At 54.0% G+C, this 14,046-nt stretch overlaps 5 protein-coding genes across 5 annotated transcripts; 3 read left to right on the forward strand and 2 right to left on the reverse strand.

Moving 5' to 3' along the window:
- Positions 1 to 37: 37 nt before the first annotated feature.
- Positions 38 to 2,074, forward strand: W97_07610 (uncharacterized protein; the record flags this gene model as incomplete). The annotated part of the gene is made up of 4 exons (XM_007785479.1): positions 38 to 1,090; positions 1,140 to 1,415; positions 1,472 to 1,568; positions 1,626 to 2,074. The coding sequence occupies 4 exons, from the start codon at positions 38 to 40 to the stop codon at positions 2,072 to 2,074; spliced, it is 1,875 nt and encodes a 624-aa protein (XP_007783669.1).
- A 3,868-nt stretch (positions 2,075 to 5,942) lies between these two features.
- Positions 5,943 to 7,352, forward strand: W97_07611 (uncharacterized protein; the record flags this gene model as incomplete). Its single annotated transcript, XM_007785480.1, has 3 exons — positions 5,943 to 6,062; positions 6,139 to 6,945; positions 7,008 to 7,352. 3 exons carry the CDS (start codon positions 5,943 to 5,945, stop codon positions 7,350 to 7,352), a joined length of 1,272 nt encoding a protein of 423 aa, XP_007783670.1.
- A 531-nt stretch (positions 7,353 to 7,883) lies between these two features.
- Positions 7,884 to 8,879, reverse strand: W97_07612 (uncharacterized protein; the record flags this gene model as incomplete). Its single annotated transcript, XM_007785481.1, has 1 exon — positions 7,884 to 8,879. One exon carries the CDS (start codon positions 8,877 to 8,879, stop codon positions 7,884 to 7,886), a length of 996 nt encoding a protein of 331 aa, XP_007783671.1.
- Positions 8,880 to 9,540: 661 nt separating this feature from the next.
- On the reverse strand, positions 9,541 to 10,874 carry W97_07613 (uncharacterized protein; the record flags this gene model as incomplete). Its single annotated transcript, XM_007785482.1, has 4 exons — positions 9,541 to 9,888; positions 9,945 to 10,223; positions 10,288 to 10,573; positions 10,639 to 10,874. 4 exons carry the CDS (start codon positions 10,872 to 10,874, stop codon positions 9,541 to 9,543), a joined length of 1,149 nt encoding a protein of 382 aa, XP_007783672.1.
- A 713-nt stretch (positions 10,875 to 11,587) lies between these two features.
- W97_07614 (uncharacterized protein) lies at positions 11,588 to 13,930 on the forward strand (the record flags this gene model as incomplete). The annotated part of the gene is made up of 7 exons (XM_007785483.1): positions 11,588 to 11,743; positions 11,841 to 12,016; positions 12,064 to 12,162; positions 12,219 to 12,364; positions 12,440 to 13,093; positions 13,184 to 13,620; positions 13,694 to 13,930. The coding sequence occupies 7 exons, from the start codon at positions 11,588 to 11,590 to the stop codon at positions 13,928 to 13,930; spliced, it is 1,905 nt and encodes a 634-aa protein (XP_007783673.1).
- Positions 13,931 to 14,046: the final 116 nt, after the last annotated feature.

Genomic DNA, 14,046 nt, shown 5'->3' on the forward strand with positions numbered 1-14,046 from the left:
TTGGGTCGAATGTTTGGGTGACCTAGCTCGGTATCGTATGGCCGTGGAGGATGAAGATATCCGGGACCGGGAGACTTGGGCAGGCGTCGCGAGGTTCTGGTATTGCAAAGGCGCTGATAGAAGCCCTGCTGTCGGTCGGCTCTATCATCACCTAGCTATCCTCGCAAGGCCAAACGCGCTCCAGCAGCTCCACTACTACTCACGATCCCTTACATGTCTGGAGCCTTTTATGGGTACGAAGGAATCGATTCTCACGCTGTTTGGAACACTCGCTAGTCGTACGAATACGTCTCATACCCACTCGGTCAGCATCGACACTGTCTTCGTCAAGGCACACAGCATACTTTTCGGCAGGGTTTCCTTGGCTTCATTCGAACCGGTACTGAACGAATTTCTTGGACAGCTGGATAATCATATTGGCCGCGTGACAGCTAAATGGAAGGAACATGGCATATACGTAGCCGTCTCTAATCTGGCTTCGCTCTTCCTCTACGGAGCTAAGGAGTCTGCTTTGCGCGGGTACTTTGATCAAATGTACAGGCATCAGAGAGTGGAGAACCTCCCTTCGGAACCGGATGCAGGCGTCCCGTTATTCAAACCGGAGCTTAACACAGCGGCTTCTACCAATCTCCCAGGCCCGTTTACCGACCCAACGTTTGCTCTTGCGTGTCACTTGGTGTTCTCCACCTTTCGGCTTGTTCTTCGGCGTATAGGGGATAGAAATGTGCTCTCATACGTGCACGTAATGTTCGTGTTTGTTCTGGCTCTTTTGAGAATCCCACACGACTGCTCAGCAATTCTCAGATACGTCCCATGGGGAGAAGTTGTTTCATTTCTGAATACGTTGGCAAGGTCCGAGAAGATTGGGTCACACCTTGAGAGCAATACGTTTCCGGGTCAGGAGAGCGAGGATAGTCGGCCGCTGCCAGAAGATTTTCAGATGCGCGGCCAAATATGGAGTCAGGGGTACCATCCAGCAGACTGGTTCTCCAAGCACGACTTGGACGAAGAGGAGAGGTCACTGGAGCTTGCTTCGACTGTGGAATCAAGGACTGAAAGGGTTTTGTGGTTGGGTAGACAGATGGCATCAGTACGCGAACACGCGACTGGCAAGCTTGCCCAGCTAACACATTTTGAAGGATTGTCAATACCTAAACTACGACAGAAGGTTCAAAACATGGGCTGTCGGCTCCCTCACCTTTGGGGGCAGAGACTCTCATTCGCCTCAACAGTTGCCTACTCAACCTACCATGACTACAAACATGGAGGTAGATCTACATCAGTCGGAGGCGTTTGTAAGAACCGTTGATGCCGTTAGTCCGAAGCGCCAGAGCCCAGTCTCGCGCACACTCAAGAGCGAAGAGCAGCAACCGCAGCATCAGACACCCAACAAGCAAGTGATGCAGCACTACACAGTCAGTAACGCTCGTGGCATAGGAGACCACGCCTTTTTGACTTGTGTTCTTTGCAGGTAATTGTTTGCGATACGAGCATGTTGCTGGATCAGTACGATGTCTTCTGCGAGCTTATCGAGGGTGGCACATGGAACGTGGTAATACCGGATAGTGGTTAGTTGTCGAGACATTTGCTGGAACTCCCCTGGATCTTCTGACGGACTTGCTTAGTGATTGAGGAGCTCTCGCTCATCTGCAGTGGAGATGCTCGAGATGAAAAACACCGCGCCGCGGTACGAGCGCTACGGATTATCGACATGGCGATTACACAGTGGAAGAATGTTCGAGTCTTGACGGCAGAGGGCAAGGACGTAAGCCGAGAAATAACTGGTCGTGGACATCTCAATTCTCAGGTAGGGAACGATCGAGCAAGCATAGATGATGTGGTTGTGGGTGTTGCAAGGCAGCAAAGTGGCTTCAACAAGGATACCGCGGAAGCCGTATCGGGTCCACAGGAGGGTGTGGAAGCTGCAGTACTGGTCACGGACATGGAATCCATGAGTCTCAAGGCACAAGCCTCTGGCGTACGAGCCATGGCCTCTTCCAAGCTGCGGAACATCCTGGACCTTGGCCGCACCCGGAGCCGAGCAGGATCTGGAGGGAAAAGTGTATCTTCATAGCTGTTCCTAGCAACCGCAGGGATAGTATTACCGTGCTTCAGGACAGAATGGCCTACATTCTCCATTCCCTGAATGGTTGACCGTCGTTTGTTTCATGTTATCTGCATGTTTCACCTTCCACCAAAAACCCAGGACAGAATTGGCCAGGTGCTCTTCTACTATACCTGATACCTCCGTTCTACCGCGACTGTGCCATATAAATGTCCCGAGAGCGAACGCATATCAAAATGTATTCACTGAACGGTCTGTTTGATTTGAGGTTCGGCTTAAGCCCCTTGGCTCCAGCTTCAAGATTTACTCCTCCTGCCAAGGACGCGGGACCATTTACGTCAAGTGGCAGCTCAGTCCTGTAATTCCGGCTTACACTATTGCTGGAAGCCCACTGCAATAGATAGAACCCGAATCTACGCGATCGTTCAATAAGATATGCACATGTTCAACGCAGCGTCTGGCGTGCGGCGGCTGTTGCATGACTAGAAGCCGAAAGCCTCACATGTGCACTGCTATAAGATTTTGCATTAACGTATTTCAGGTAGAGTTGACCTCGCGGTAGTGTAGTCCCGAACCAAGCTCCCATTGGATAAAAAACCGACTTGTCAGCCGGAGAGGCCCGCATTTCCAGAAATCTCCATGGATCATTACTTAAAGCAGCTTAACTTGCTTATTCATCTATATCGGCGTGAACCGGCGATTCAAGCGCACTACGTTCTCCATTTTTCACCATGAAGCGCTCATACCATTGGGTGATGTTCTGATCATTAAGCGAGGACAACACTACCGCGAGGTCTGAAATACGTTAGACCTTGGCACGTTTCATGCATGTAAGAGTAAGGTGTCGTATCACAAAGACGCCTTGGGCTCCTCGAAAGATGCTGAAGCTCCAAGGTTCGCAGTGCGTGCGGCCAACGCACTGCTGCCTCACCGCCTTGCATTTGAGTGACGATACGGAGTACAGTGTTCCATGGTTCGGCGTTTAGTCAAAGGTGGTTTGACCAGACGCCGAACCGTGGAACATCTATACAACCGCGCTATACGCGGGTCTAGTCACGTGGAAACACGCATGTGTAAACAGTGTCACGGCCTAGAGACGACAGTTCACCTCAATCAACCCCTATCCAGCCGGAGGAGACTTTGTTCGTTTCAAGGTGAGTTTCATAGCTGATACTCCGAGTGCCACAGAGCTAAAAGTGTATATTAATAAAACTGCAGTTACAATTACTAGCATTTAATCCCGTGTCGCTAACGGTGACTTGACTCACAGAATGCGTGGTTAGCGTCTGGCATTACAGGCTACTCGCTGTACCCTATAATCACGCTGCACACCTCACGCTCTTTGAGAAACTACAGCCTCACTCTTGCAGCACGCCGTTGCATAATTAGAGTTTCATCAACGTCTCGTGGACCACTAAATCGTGCCACGTCTATATCAAAGCGAGAGTTCAGGCATGAGACGAGGCATCGAAAGAGCTTTCCAGAGGTTGTAGCCCATGGCAGCCGGGGAGGCTAAAGCTACGACTCGTTGTCACTGTGTAGAGACTGGATCCCAAATCGTTAGCCAAAGCCAATTGCCGAACGACAAGCGGTAGATACGGCACAGCCGTGGTGATGGCTTCATGTGTTCCATGGATACCACTGGCCTGGAAGGCAACGTGGTCGAAAACACTCGGGCATCAGGTGAGCTACATTATCCTTGAGATACAAGTCTGATGAGCACAGTCCCGCCATCTGCATCACGAAGTACGAGCCAACAACGCGCGCCGGTGACGTTTCGGAAGCTCTACCAAGCAAGACAAAACCACTCAATGGTGGTTGCCTTCTTTCCAACCGGCGAGTCAAGAAGAGGACAAGAACACGTCTACCAAGCCGCAGCCCGCTAAAGCTGTGCCCTCAGCGCATCTCGGGGCGTTTGAGCAAATTACTCAAGCATACCAGTCGATGGGAAGATCAGATGATCTCGAGGGTTTGATTTGACGGAGGCATCCGAGACGGCATCCTCTGGACAAGAGCTGAGCCAAGGCAACTGGGTCTTAAGCCAGTAAGTGGTCGGTTCTCAAAAGCTAGCCGTTCCAGGCAGCGCGGCATTAGTCAATCAAAGTCTAGCTCCGGCCTCAAGAAGAATCCTCACCGGCTGCGGGTCAGGAGATTGAAGGATTCGGTCAAATGGCGACACGAGTCGTCAGGCAACCTCACTATGCTGCAACGATTCGGCCGGCACGACCTGTAACCTAAAGAGACCCGCAAGCGTATCCACGACCGGTGAACCATCATGCGGCCGTTGGCTCAGAGAGCCCGAGTTGACGGTGCGGTGCGAGCGAGCAGGCAGCCCGTCCCCAGACAGGATCCGGTGAAAATGACGCTGGTCGTATTCCATTCAAGATAAAACGGCTATTCTCAGTTGCGGCCACCTGACAGCATTCTTCGGCTACTCCGGTTTCCCGCCCCTTTGTTTCTAGTAAGACCCTGACTGATGATCCACACAAAGCGCACAAACGCGTAATGGACTGGCGCAGAGGCTCGTATGTATGGAGGGAGGTAACCATACTAGGTATCCGTAAGCGGAAGGAAGATATGCGCGCGGCTGATTCATGAAGAATAAGCATTCGTAACTCGATTGGCTGAGTAAAATCCCACACATGCGCTGTCGGGACTCGCCTTCAACAGCAACAAATCAGGTAGAAAGCCTGCGTAGGTTTTGTGTGGGGGCGAGCAATTGTCATGAACTGCTGGATAGCTCCCTTGGTATGCTGACTGAGCTCCGGAGTCCGACGGAAGAGTACGTAACGTTGCATTCTATCGTAAATGTGAGGCACATGAACAGTAAGAGTTAATTGAGGATTTTCTATTCTACTTCCTTCTCTAGAAAAAATTTAAGAGAAACCTAAGAAAACGGTGGCCTTGGCGTGAACTAAGCCACACCCAACCACGTACACAAATTGTATTTGCCGCTTGAGCGGCAAAAAAACCTCTCGGCCTCCGCAGGCTACATTAGCAGGAGCTGAGGACTCACTCGCAGCTGCGTCGACAAACTGTATATTTAAGTGGCGTAGCTGACGAAGTTCAGTGGCAAGACGGGGCGAGCCTGTAGAGGACAGCAAAGTCGCATTACAGAACGTCCCTGGAACACTGTCCAAACTCGGAGGCAAGGAAAGGGATCCGTGACTGCACTCACACTGCTATGCATAACTCACCCGTGTCTCCCATGCACCGGTTTCACGATACATGAGAACCAGAGAGGAGCTGCGTAAAAGCATGCAACGAGAGTAACAGCTGAAGCGGAGGTGATCTACACGGACATAGTGCGCCACAAACTCAGCCGTTCTCCAAGCGCGGCATCGGTGAAGACCAGTATGTTCGAAGCTGCAATTGCTCTCCTGATATCAGCCGTAGATGTGAAGAGCTGAAAGAAGATTGAAGCTGAACTGCTCGGTGGAGGGAGTAATTCCTGGATCCCGAACCGAGGAAGCTTTGAAAGTCTAACAGTGCAATTCTCCCTCGTTCGGATCGTAGAACAAAAAGCGCTACTGGCGCATATTCTCCAGGAGGAAAATCTGGCTTCATCTATGGCGATTCTCTTAGTTCTCGGCCAATATGGTTTGTTGAAGTTGTCGGGGGCAGCGGTCTCGGAGAAAGAGAGACAGCGGGTTGGCGCGAACATTAGCTTCGGGTTATGTGAACAGACAGATCACCAAAATTAACAAACCATTGCTGCACTACGACCAACAAAGGCACGGAGTGGCGATTTCTGCGGCGGCTTGATTGGAGTATCTGAGCTAGTGTCGAATCATCAACAAGCCCTGCCTATCCCACTACCACTCAATGAGCCTGTCACTACTACGTCCACGATATTGAATTGCGCCGAAGGGCAGGAATGAGCAAATATGATAGCCTCATCCCCGTGGCCCAGCGGAGTTGGGCATTGATCCGCAGTGCGCCGCCGCAATTCCTCCTGCTCCTGCTCGTAACCAGCTTCTTCACCACCTCAGCCCTGGTATATCCCCGACTTCCACCAACCCCAGTCCCCCACCCCTCGGCTCGGCCCGGCTAACCTGCGGCGCATATGCAAGATCTATCTCCTCGTCTTCATAGTAGCACCCTATCCGCGCCCTCCGCAAAGATCCGAAAAGACCTACAAGACTATCCTGCCAGACGGCCAAGTCAGCGAGAACAAGGAGCTACCATGCTGGCTAGACGGATGGCGCGCACGGAAAGAGGCGGCGCGGCGGAAAGGCGAAGACTTCAAAGACCTGAACGAGATTGAGGATGCGGAGGTCTTCATGTCGGTTGTGGTGCCCGCGTACAACGAAGTAGAACGGCTGGGCGGCATGCTCGAGGAGGCCGTCGACTACCTCCAGCGGGAGTACGGCGACGCGCATGGCTCGGAAGTGGAGTCGCGCTCGCCGTCCATCTCCGCTGTGTCAAGGAAGTCGAGCGGGCTGTCAAACGGCTCCGCACGCACCGCTCCAGCATCGACAGGCAGCGTTACCGGCTGGGAGATCATAGTCGTGTCCGACGGCTCCACGGACGATACGGTACAGACAGCATTGGATTTCGCACGCGATCACCAGCTCTCGCATTATCCGGTACCTGTTCCGGGCCCACGGACGCCGAAGCCGACGCGGTCGACGCAGATACCACATGGCTCCATCAGAGTCATCTCGCTGGCTGAGAACAGAGGCAAAGGCGGTGCGGTAACACATGGCATGCGGCACGTACGCGGCAAGTACGTTGCTTTCGCCGACGCGGACGGCGCGAGCAGGTTCGAAGATCTGGGCAAGCTCGTGCGTAAGTGCCAGGACGTACAAGACGAGCTTGGGCGTGGAGTGGCTATCGGGTCGCGCGCTCATCTTGTGGGTAGCGAGGCTGTGGTCAAGGTACGTTATGCATGAAACGGACAGGACTCTTATGTAAGACCAAGCTGACAGCAGTCGTCCAGCGCTCCAAGCTCCGCAACTTCCTCATGCACGCTTTCCACGTCCTCCTTCGACTTATGACACCACCAGCTACCTCCGCCATTGAAGATACCCAGTGCGGCTTCAAGCTGTTCTCGCGGCCTACGCTCCCCTACATAATACCCTTTATGCATTCTGAAGGCTGGATATTTGACGTGGAGATGCTCATGCTTGCGGAAAGCGCCAACATTGGCATGGCCGAGGTGGCTGTGGGCTGGAAGGAAGTCAAAGGCAGCAAGCTCAATGTCATCTGGGACAGCTTGGGTATGGCGTGGGGTCTGGCGATCTTGAGAGTTGCTTGGGCTATTGGTGTTTATAGACGGACATAGATAAAAGTGGTATTTCACAATTATAGAATGTTTTGTTGTTTACCCAGTAGGGACGTAGTGATACGCGTCACTGCCGACCTCGTCCAGATGCCCTTCTTGAAGCCTACCGTGATGCTCCTCGCTTTACCGTGTTGCCTATAACCCTGCATACAGTGGTAGAAAACCCAGGTCACGTGTTCTCCGTGTTCGGCAATTATACGCATATATGAGATTTGAAGCCGATGTTCAGGCTGGATGATACTCGAGAATTGAGTTCGACTGCGAACTCTCCTGAGACAAGTACCATTGTAGCGAGGCACCCAAGGAGAAATTAATCAGACTTTGGACCCGTCGCAAAACAAGAACCTCGAGGAGTCCTTCAAGTGGGAAATCAAGACCCTCCAGCGATTGCCCGACTAGATTTAGGTACGCTGTGCCGGAAACGAGATCACGGAAAAGGACCCGCTGATCGAGCATAACCATGACTGGCATATCGATGCCAAAGATTTCTGTTTGATGAGCGCCCCTATGCACACAGGTCCCAACATACCCTCATATCGCACCCAGCTCCTTCAGCCTCCCAATCATCTCATCCACACTCCCCACCTTCTGCCCGCCCTTCCTGGGCGGTGGTTCCACAACCTTGACCGTCCTCAACCTCCTCTTGACATCGACGCCATAGTCCTCCGGCGCCTTCTTAACCAACGGCTTCTTCTTCGCCTTCATGATATTCGGCAAACTCGCATACCTCGGCTCATTAAGTCTCAAATCCGTCGTGATCACAATGGGAACCTTCGCCCTCAGCGTCTCAACGCCCCCATCCACCTCCCGGATAACCGTGCACTCCGTCCCATCCTTCCCCATCTCCACCTTGGAGGCTTGCGTCGCCTGCGGCCACCCCAGCAAACCCGCGAGCATTTGGCCCGTCTGGTTCGCGTCGTCGTCGATACTCTGTTTCCCCAATATCACCATATTCACCTTCTCCTGCTCCACCGTCTTCGCGAGCAACTTCGCGACCCCCAGCGGCTCCAAATCGCCTCCATCACCGCTCTCCCCGTCTTTCTTCCCGCCCTGGCTCGCGTCCGGCACCAGCACGTGGATCCCGCGGTCCGCGCCCATGGCCATGGCGGTCCGCAGCACGTCTTGCGCTTTTTGCGGGCCGGCGCTCCACGCCACGATGTCGTCGACTTTCGGGCCGGAGGTCTTGGAGCGCTCGCGCAGACGTACCGCTTCTTCGATGGAGAGCTCGTCGAAGGGGTTCATGCTGTGTTTTACGCCGGCGGTCTCGATTGCGGTTTGGGTTTTGTTGACGCGGGGTTTGACCTGGTGGGGCGGGCTGTTAGCTCGAGGTCTGGCTAGAAGCGTGGCGGAATTGGAGAATGGCGGCTGGGGGGGTTTTGTTATAGTGGCTCCGGTAACTGCTCGTAGATCGAAGTACAGATTTGTGTGTATGTGGTTCCGGGCCACTGGCGAATGCGGTTTCGCTGGTATACGTACTGCGTAGTCTATCACCCTCTTCACGGGGACGAGAATTCGGAGACCTGACATGTTGGCGATTGCGGTATGACAGAGAAGTTCCCGATTATGGTGGCAGGTGGAATTGGGGCAGTTGCGAGGTGTAGATCAAATCTGAGTGCGGCTCAGTGCTGCCCGTGGTGATGCGGAATCTTGAAGGCACATGGCAAGGAAGCTTGGCCTCGGCTATCGTCGCTGTCGCCGGCGGCTTGCCGAAATTTTACGGAAAGTGGTCTCCGATCATCATTCGAGGGAGTTTGTTGCTAGAGTCGAAAAGAATGGATGCTGATTGTAGTTTACAAACTCAGTGAGTGCAGAGCGAAGGCACACGGCAACATATTTCAGTCATGCATTGCGGCAGTATAGTAGAACCGGCACGTTCGATTTTCCATTGCCTTGGTAAACACCACCATGTCGCGCTATCATCACCCACTAGAGGTCTAAAGTACATATGGAGGTATCAAGTATGGCTTTGGAAACGACATGTCGAGAATGTAAGCGCTAGATGACATAAAAGTTCCGAACCAGCGGGCATTCCTCAGACGTCATGGCGGAGAGCGAGACGAAAGAAATGCCGATGCCAGATGTATAGAGCCCGCCCACGTCACTGCAACGCCGATGAAAGAGCATGACAACGGTGAGTTAGGCGTGACCAGCGAACCGATACCGGAAGAAGTGCGCCAGGTCGCGTTGCTTAAGCGTTAGCAACGGCAGCGGCGGTGTTGGCAGAGCCCTCGGCGGTGGATGGAACGCCCTCAGTTGTCTCGGGAGAGCCCTCGATCGGGGCATCGGGGTCCTGGTCCTCCTTGCCAGGGCTATCGATGGCGACCTTGACCGCAATTTCACGACCTTCGATGTCCTTGCCGTTCATCTCCTCGCAAGCCTTTTGCTGGAGCTCCTCTGAAGCAAGAGTGACAAAGCCGAAACCACGGCCCTTACGAGGCTCATTGCGGGCTTGGAGCTTCTTGACCATGAAACGAGGGATGGGGCGGAGCGCGATCTTAGCGGAGGACGGAGAGTAGTCCTTGAAGAGTTCCAGGAGCTAGATTGAATGTTAGTTGGAGTCTAGCAGGTAACGAACGCAGACGGGAGACTTACGCGGTCCTCACGAAGGTCGTACGGCAGATTGGCTACCATGACCTTGGTCTTGGAGGGAACACCATCCTCGGGAGGTCCACGCTGCTTGCGCTCGCGTTGGACATGAGTGCGTCCAGTCTTGCTCGGGTTTACGGTAATGGTGTCCTCACCCGGCTTGTCGGCAGTGAGTGCTTCGTTGGTGGTCTCGGTCAGCGGGTCGACCTGGCCTGGGACGTTGGTGGGGCCACTATGCTCAGCAGCATCGCCGTTGGGACCATTCTCGGTACCTTCGGCGGAGCCCTTCTGTTGATTGAAACCCGTATTAGCGCCTCCTCTGCGGATTTTGAACTTCTTAGAAACTTACGCCACCACGGCCGCGGCCTGAGCGCCCACCACGACCCCGAGCCCGTCCACGGCCCCGAGTGGATCCCCTCCTACGCGTGCCGCTAGCGCCCTCTTCGCCGCTGGCACCGCCTTCTTGGTGCGCCTCGGGCTTACGAGCAAGCTGAATGGATACCTTGCGATCAAGGATAGCCTTCCCATTCAACTCAGCGATGGCACGCTCAGCCTCAGACGAAGTGGAGAGATCGACGAACGCATAGCCGACTGGGCGAGTGGTGCGCGGGTTGGTCGGGATGGAGGTGGATTCACTAACAAGAGAGGACGTGTCAGCTTACTTCCCTGCATTGCTTCCTTCAGAGTCGGTGGAACTTACACCAGGTAGTCCTTGAAGAACTCCTTCAACTCCTCCTCGGTGGTCGCATAAGCGAGGTTCCCAATGTAGAGTCGTCTACCCTCAGCAGCAGAGGCAATGACGGCCTCGTTCTCGGCGGCGTTGATTGGCTTGTCGCCGCCGGCTCCGACGTTGGCACCTTGGTCGGTACCAGTGGGCTCGTTGAGGGTAGTGTTGGCCATCTGGGCGGTGGCACTGTCGACATCGGCAGCGGACATTTTGATTGTAGTTTTGATGGTTGATGACACGAAGTGTTTTGGTGAAGTACTTGAACGTGCAAGATTGAGGAAACTGTCTGTCCTGGATAGACTTGGAGTCTGCCTGTGAAGGTGTGTGAAGGTGAAACTTGTCAAAGACCGCCGGTGGGTGGGAAAACTTGACGAGGAGGAGTTGTTTGTGGGAAGCTGAGTGCCCGAAGACTGTTTGGGAGAGTTGGAGCTGAACTTGGTAGGTTGGTTGTTTGTTGTCAGGAAGTTGAGTCCAGGAAAGGAGCAGGAGGCTCACAAAAATTGGGAGCATTCTGAGACTAAGCGAGACCGTCTAGCCTCAAGTAGCTTAGCGCCAGATGGACCCTGAGATGCGGCTCTCCGGGGGGCGCGCTAGAGAAGTGGATGCAGAGGTCAAGAAAAAAAGGTTGACGCCATCAACAACATTCGATTCCTCTCACGGCAGTAGTGAGATTGTCAGGCTATCAGCGAGTTAGTGTAGACCTCGAGGCTTTGACTCTCTTCGAAGGTTGCGGTTGCATGAGCCTCGCATCTTCCGATAGAGTATCATCGAATGATGTCAATATCTCCACCTTAATCAGAAGCAGAATTGCGGCTCCAAAGGATAAGCCCGTCTTTAGGCTGTGGCGATTGTGGCCCAGCAACCAACCTTCTGTCTCCATCTTGGTCATCCTTTTCTTCCTTTGCTCAGACACCCTGTTGACATGGCCACTTCATCAGAGGTGCCGCCAGGCCGGACCGCTCTTATTTTGTATGGATCAGAGACTGGCAATGCTCAGGATGTCGCGGAGGAACTTGGACGTCTGACAGAACGGCTTCGCTTTGCTACTCAAGTTTCTAATCTCAATTCTGTCCAGCTTGTACGTACTTCGTATACCTTTGATCTTAGTAAAATCATGCTCGATCAAACATCCGAGTTGCTCTCCGCAGGAGCTGATATTATCATGTTTCTTTCAGAATCAGTTGCTCCACCACTCTGTTGTGATCATTGCTATTTCCACGACTGGCCAAGGGGACCTCCCTGCGAATGCTCAGACGTTCTGGAGGGCGCTCAGAAGCGTGCGGTTACGTCCTGGATGCTTGCAGCCAGTCCGGTTTACTACATTCGGCCTGGGAGATACGTCGTACCCAAAGTCCGTCAACCCTTCACCTCTGTCGTGATTTTCTCTGACCACCCAAGATTCAACTGGGCGAGCCGGAAGCTGTATAATCGACTTGTGCAACTAGGCGCACAGCCGATCCATGACCGAGGCGAAGCAGACGAGCAACATCCTGAAGGGTGGGTCTCAGAACATCCTCTTCGTACTAAGCCCGCTGACTCATCTTTCCATCAAGGGTCGATGGAAGCTTCCTGCCCTGGTCTCTCGATCTGAGGCAGACCCTCTTGGACCACTATCCACTGCCCCACGGAGTCGAGCCAATACCGGATGATGTCCTCCTGCAGCCGAAATGGATCCTCGACTTTGCTGACCAGGAGTGCGGTGCAGAGACTGCGGCTCCAGTCACGAACGGTGGAAGCTATCCGGCGTCTTCTTTCGAAACGACGAACAGCCAAGTTGAGGCTTCACCGGACAAGGACTTACCTCCGGAAGACCTTCTGCCTATACCAGGATTCCTAACCGCGACAATACTCGATAACAGGCGTCTGACATCGCCCACCCACTGGCAAGACGTCCGGCATTTGACCCTCTCTACGCCGACACCAACACCCTACGCACCGGGCGACGTCCTGACCATCTACCCCAAGAACTTCCCCTCCGACGTCTCCGAGTTTCTCTCCACCCAGAACTGGACCTCCATCGCCGACCGCCCCCTAACCTTCAAGCCTACCTTCCCCTCCACCCACGCCTCCAACCTCAGCACCTACCCCCCAGCACCCCTCTCCCACCTCTTTCTCCCACCCGGCACTCTCACCCTCCGGACCTTATTCCAAAACTACCTTGACATCATGTCTATCCCGCGGCGCTCCTTTTTTGCCCTCCTCGCGCACTTCACCACCGACGCCGACCAGCGAGATCGCCTGGTTGAGTTCACAGACCCAGCGCTTGTTGACGAGCTCTACGACTATACGACGCGGCCTCGCCGCTCTATCCTCGAGGTCCTGCAGGAGTTCGACACCGTAAAGCTGCCCTGGCAGTGGGCTTGCGCTATCCTGCCTGCGCTGAGGGGACGGCAGTTTTCTATTGCGTCGGGCGGGCGGCTCAAAGCCGGTCCTCCTGCTTCCGCTAACTCCGACGGTAACGGCAGTATGGAGAACGGCGTACTGCCCGCACCGACTGCGGTATCGGCCATCGAATCAGGATTGCAAAGCAGCGGTGGGGGCACGCGCATCGAGCTCCTCGTTGCAATAGTAAAGTACCGCACAGTGATCAAGCGCCTCCGCCAGGGCGTCTGCACGCGCTACATCGCTTCGCTGTGGCCTGGTCAGCGCATTAACGTTACTTTGCAGCGCGGCGGGCTTAATACCTCAAGGGCAGAGGCCAAGAGGCCGGTCGTTATGGTTGGCCCAGGGACGGGCGTTGCGCCAATGCGGAGTTTGATCTATGAGAGGATGACTTGGCAGGAGGAGGATGATGAAAGGAAAGGACGGAGTGGCGGCGGCCAAGGGGAGGGAGGCGGGGATGTACTGTTCTTTGGATGTAGGAACGAGAAGGCGGATTTCCTCTTTAGAGATGAGTGGGAGAGGCTGAGAGAGGAGGCAGGGCTCGACTTTTTTGCTGCGTTTTCGAGGGATCAGGTGAGTAGTTCTCCTTTTGTCCAACTTGACATGTTTTCGTGAACGGTGTGCAGTTGCTTACTGTATGCTGCAGAGACAGAAGGTATATGTTCAAGATCTCGTCCGGCAGCAGTCACGCCTTGTGTACGATGCACTCACGACCCGCAACGGACTTGTCTACATCTGCGGTTCGTCGGGTAAGATGCCGCAGGCGGTGCGTGAGGCGCTGATCGAGGTATTTCAGAAAGAGGGCGCACTGGAAAGGGAGGATGCAGAAAGGTATTTGCTGAGTATGGAGAAGGCAGGCAGATACAAGCAAGAGACGTGGTAGACTTTAGAAACAGACAGGGCTGTCCGATACTCTTCGTCAAGGCCATTATTTTGCCCCCGATGAGAAGGCGAAATGTATCGAAGAGTCGCGGGAGATGTAAAGATCTTGGCGACCGT

Source organism: Coniosporium apollinis (assembly GCF_000281105.1).
Source record: "Coniosporium apollinis CBS 100218 chromosome Unknown supercont1.42, whole genome shotgun sequence".
Classification (NCBI taxonomy): domain Eukaryota; kingdom Fungi; phylum Ascomycota; class Dothideomycetes; genus Coniosporium; species Coniosporium apollinis.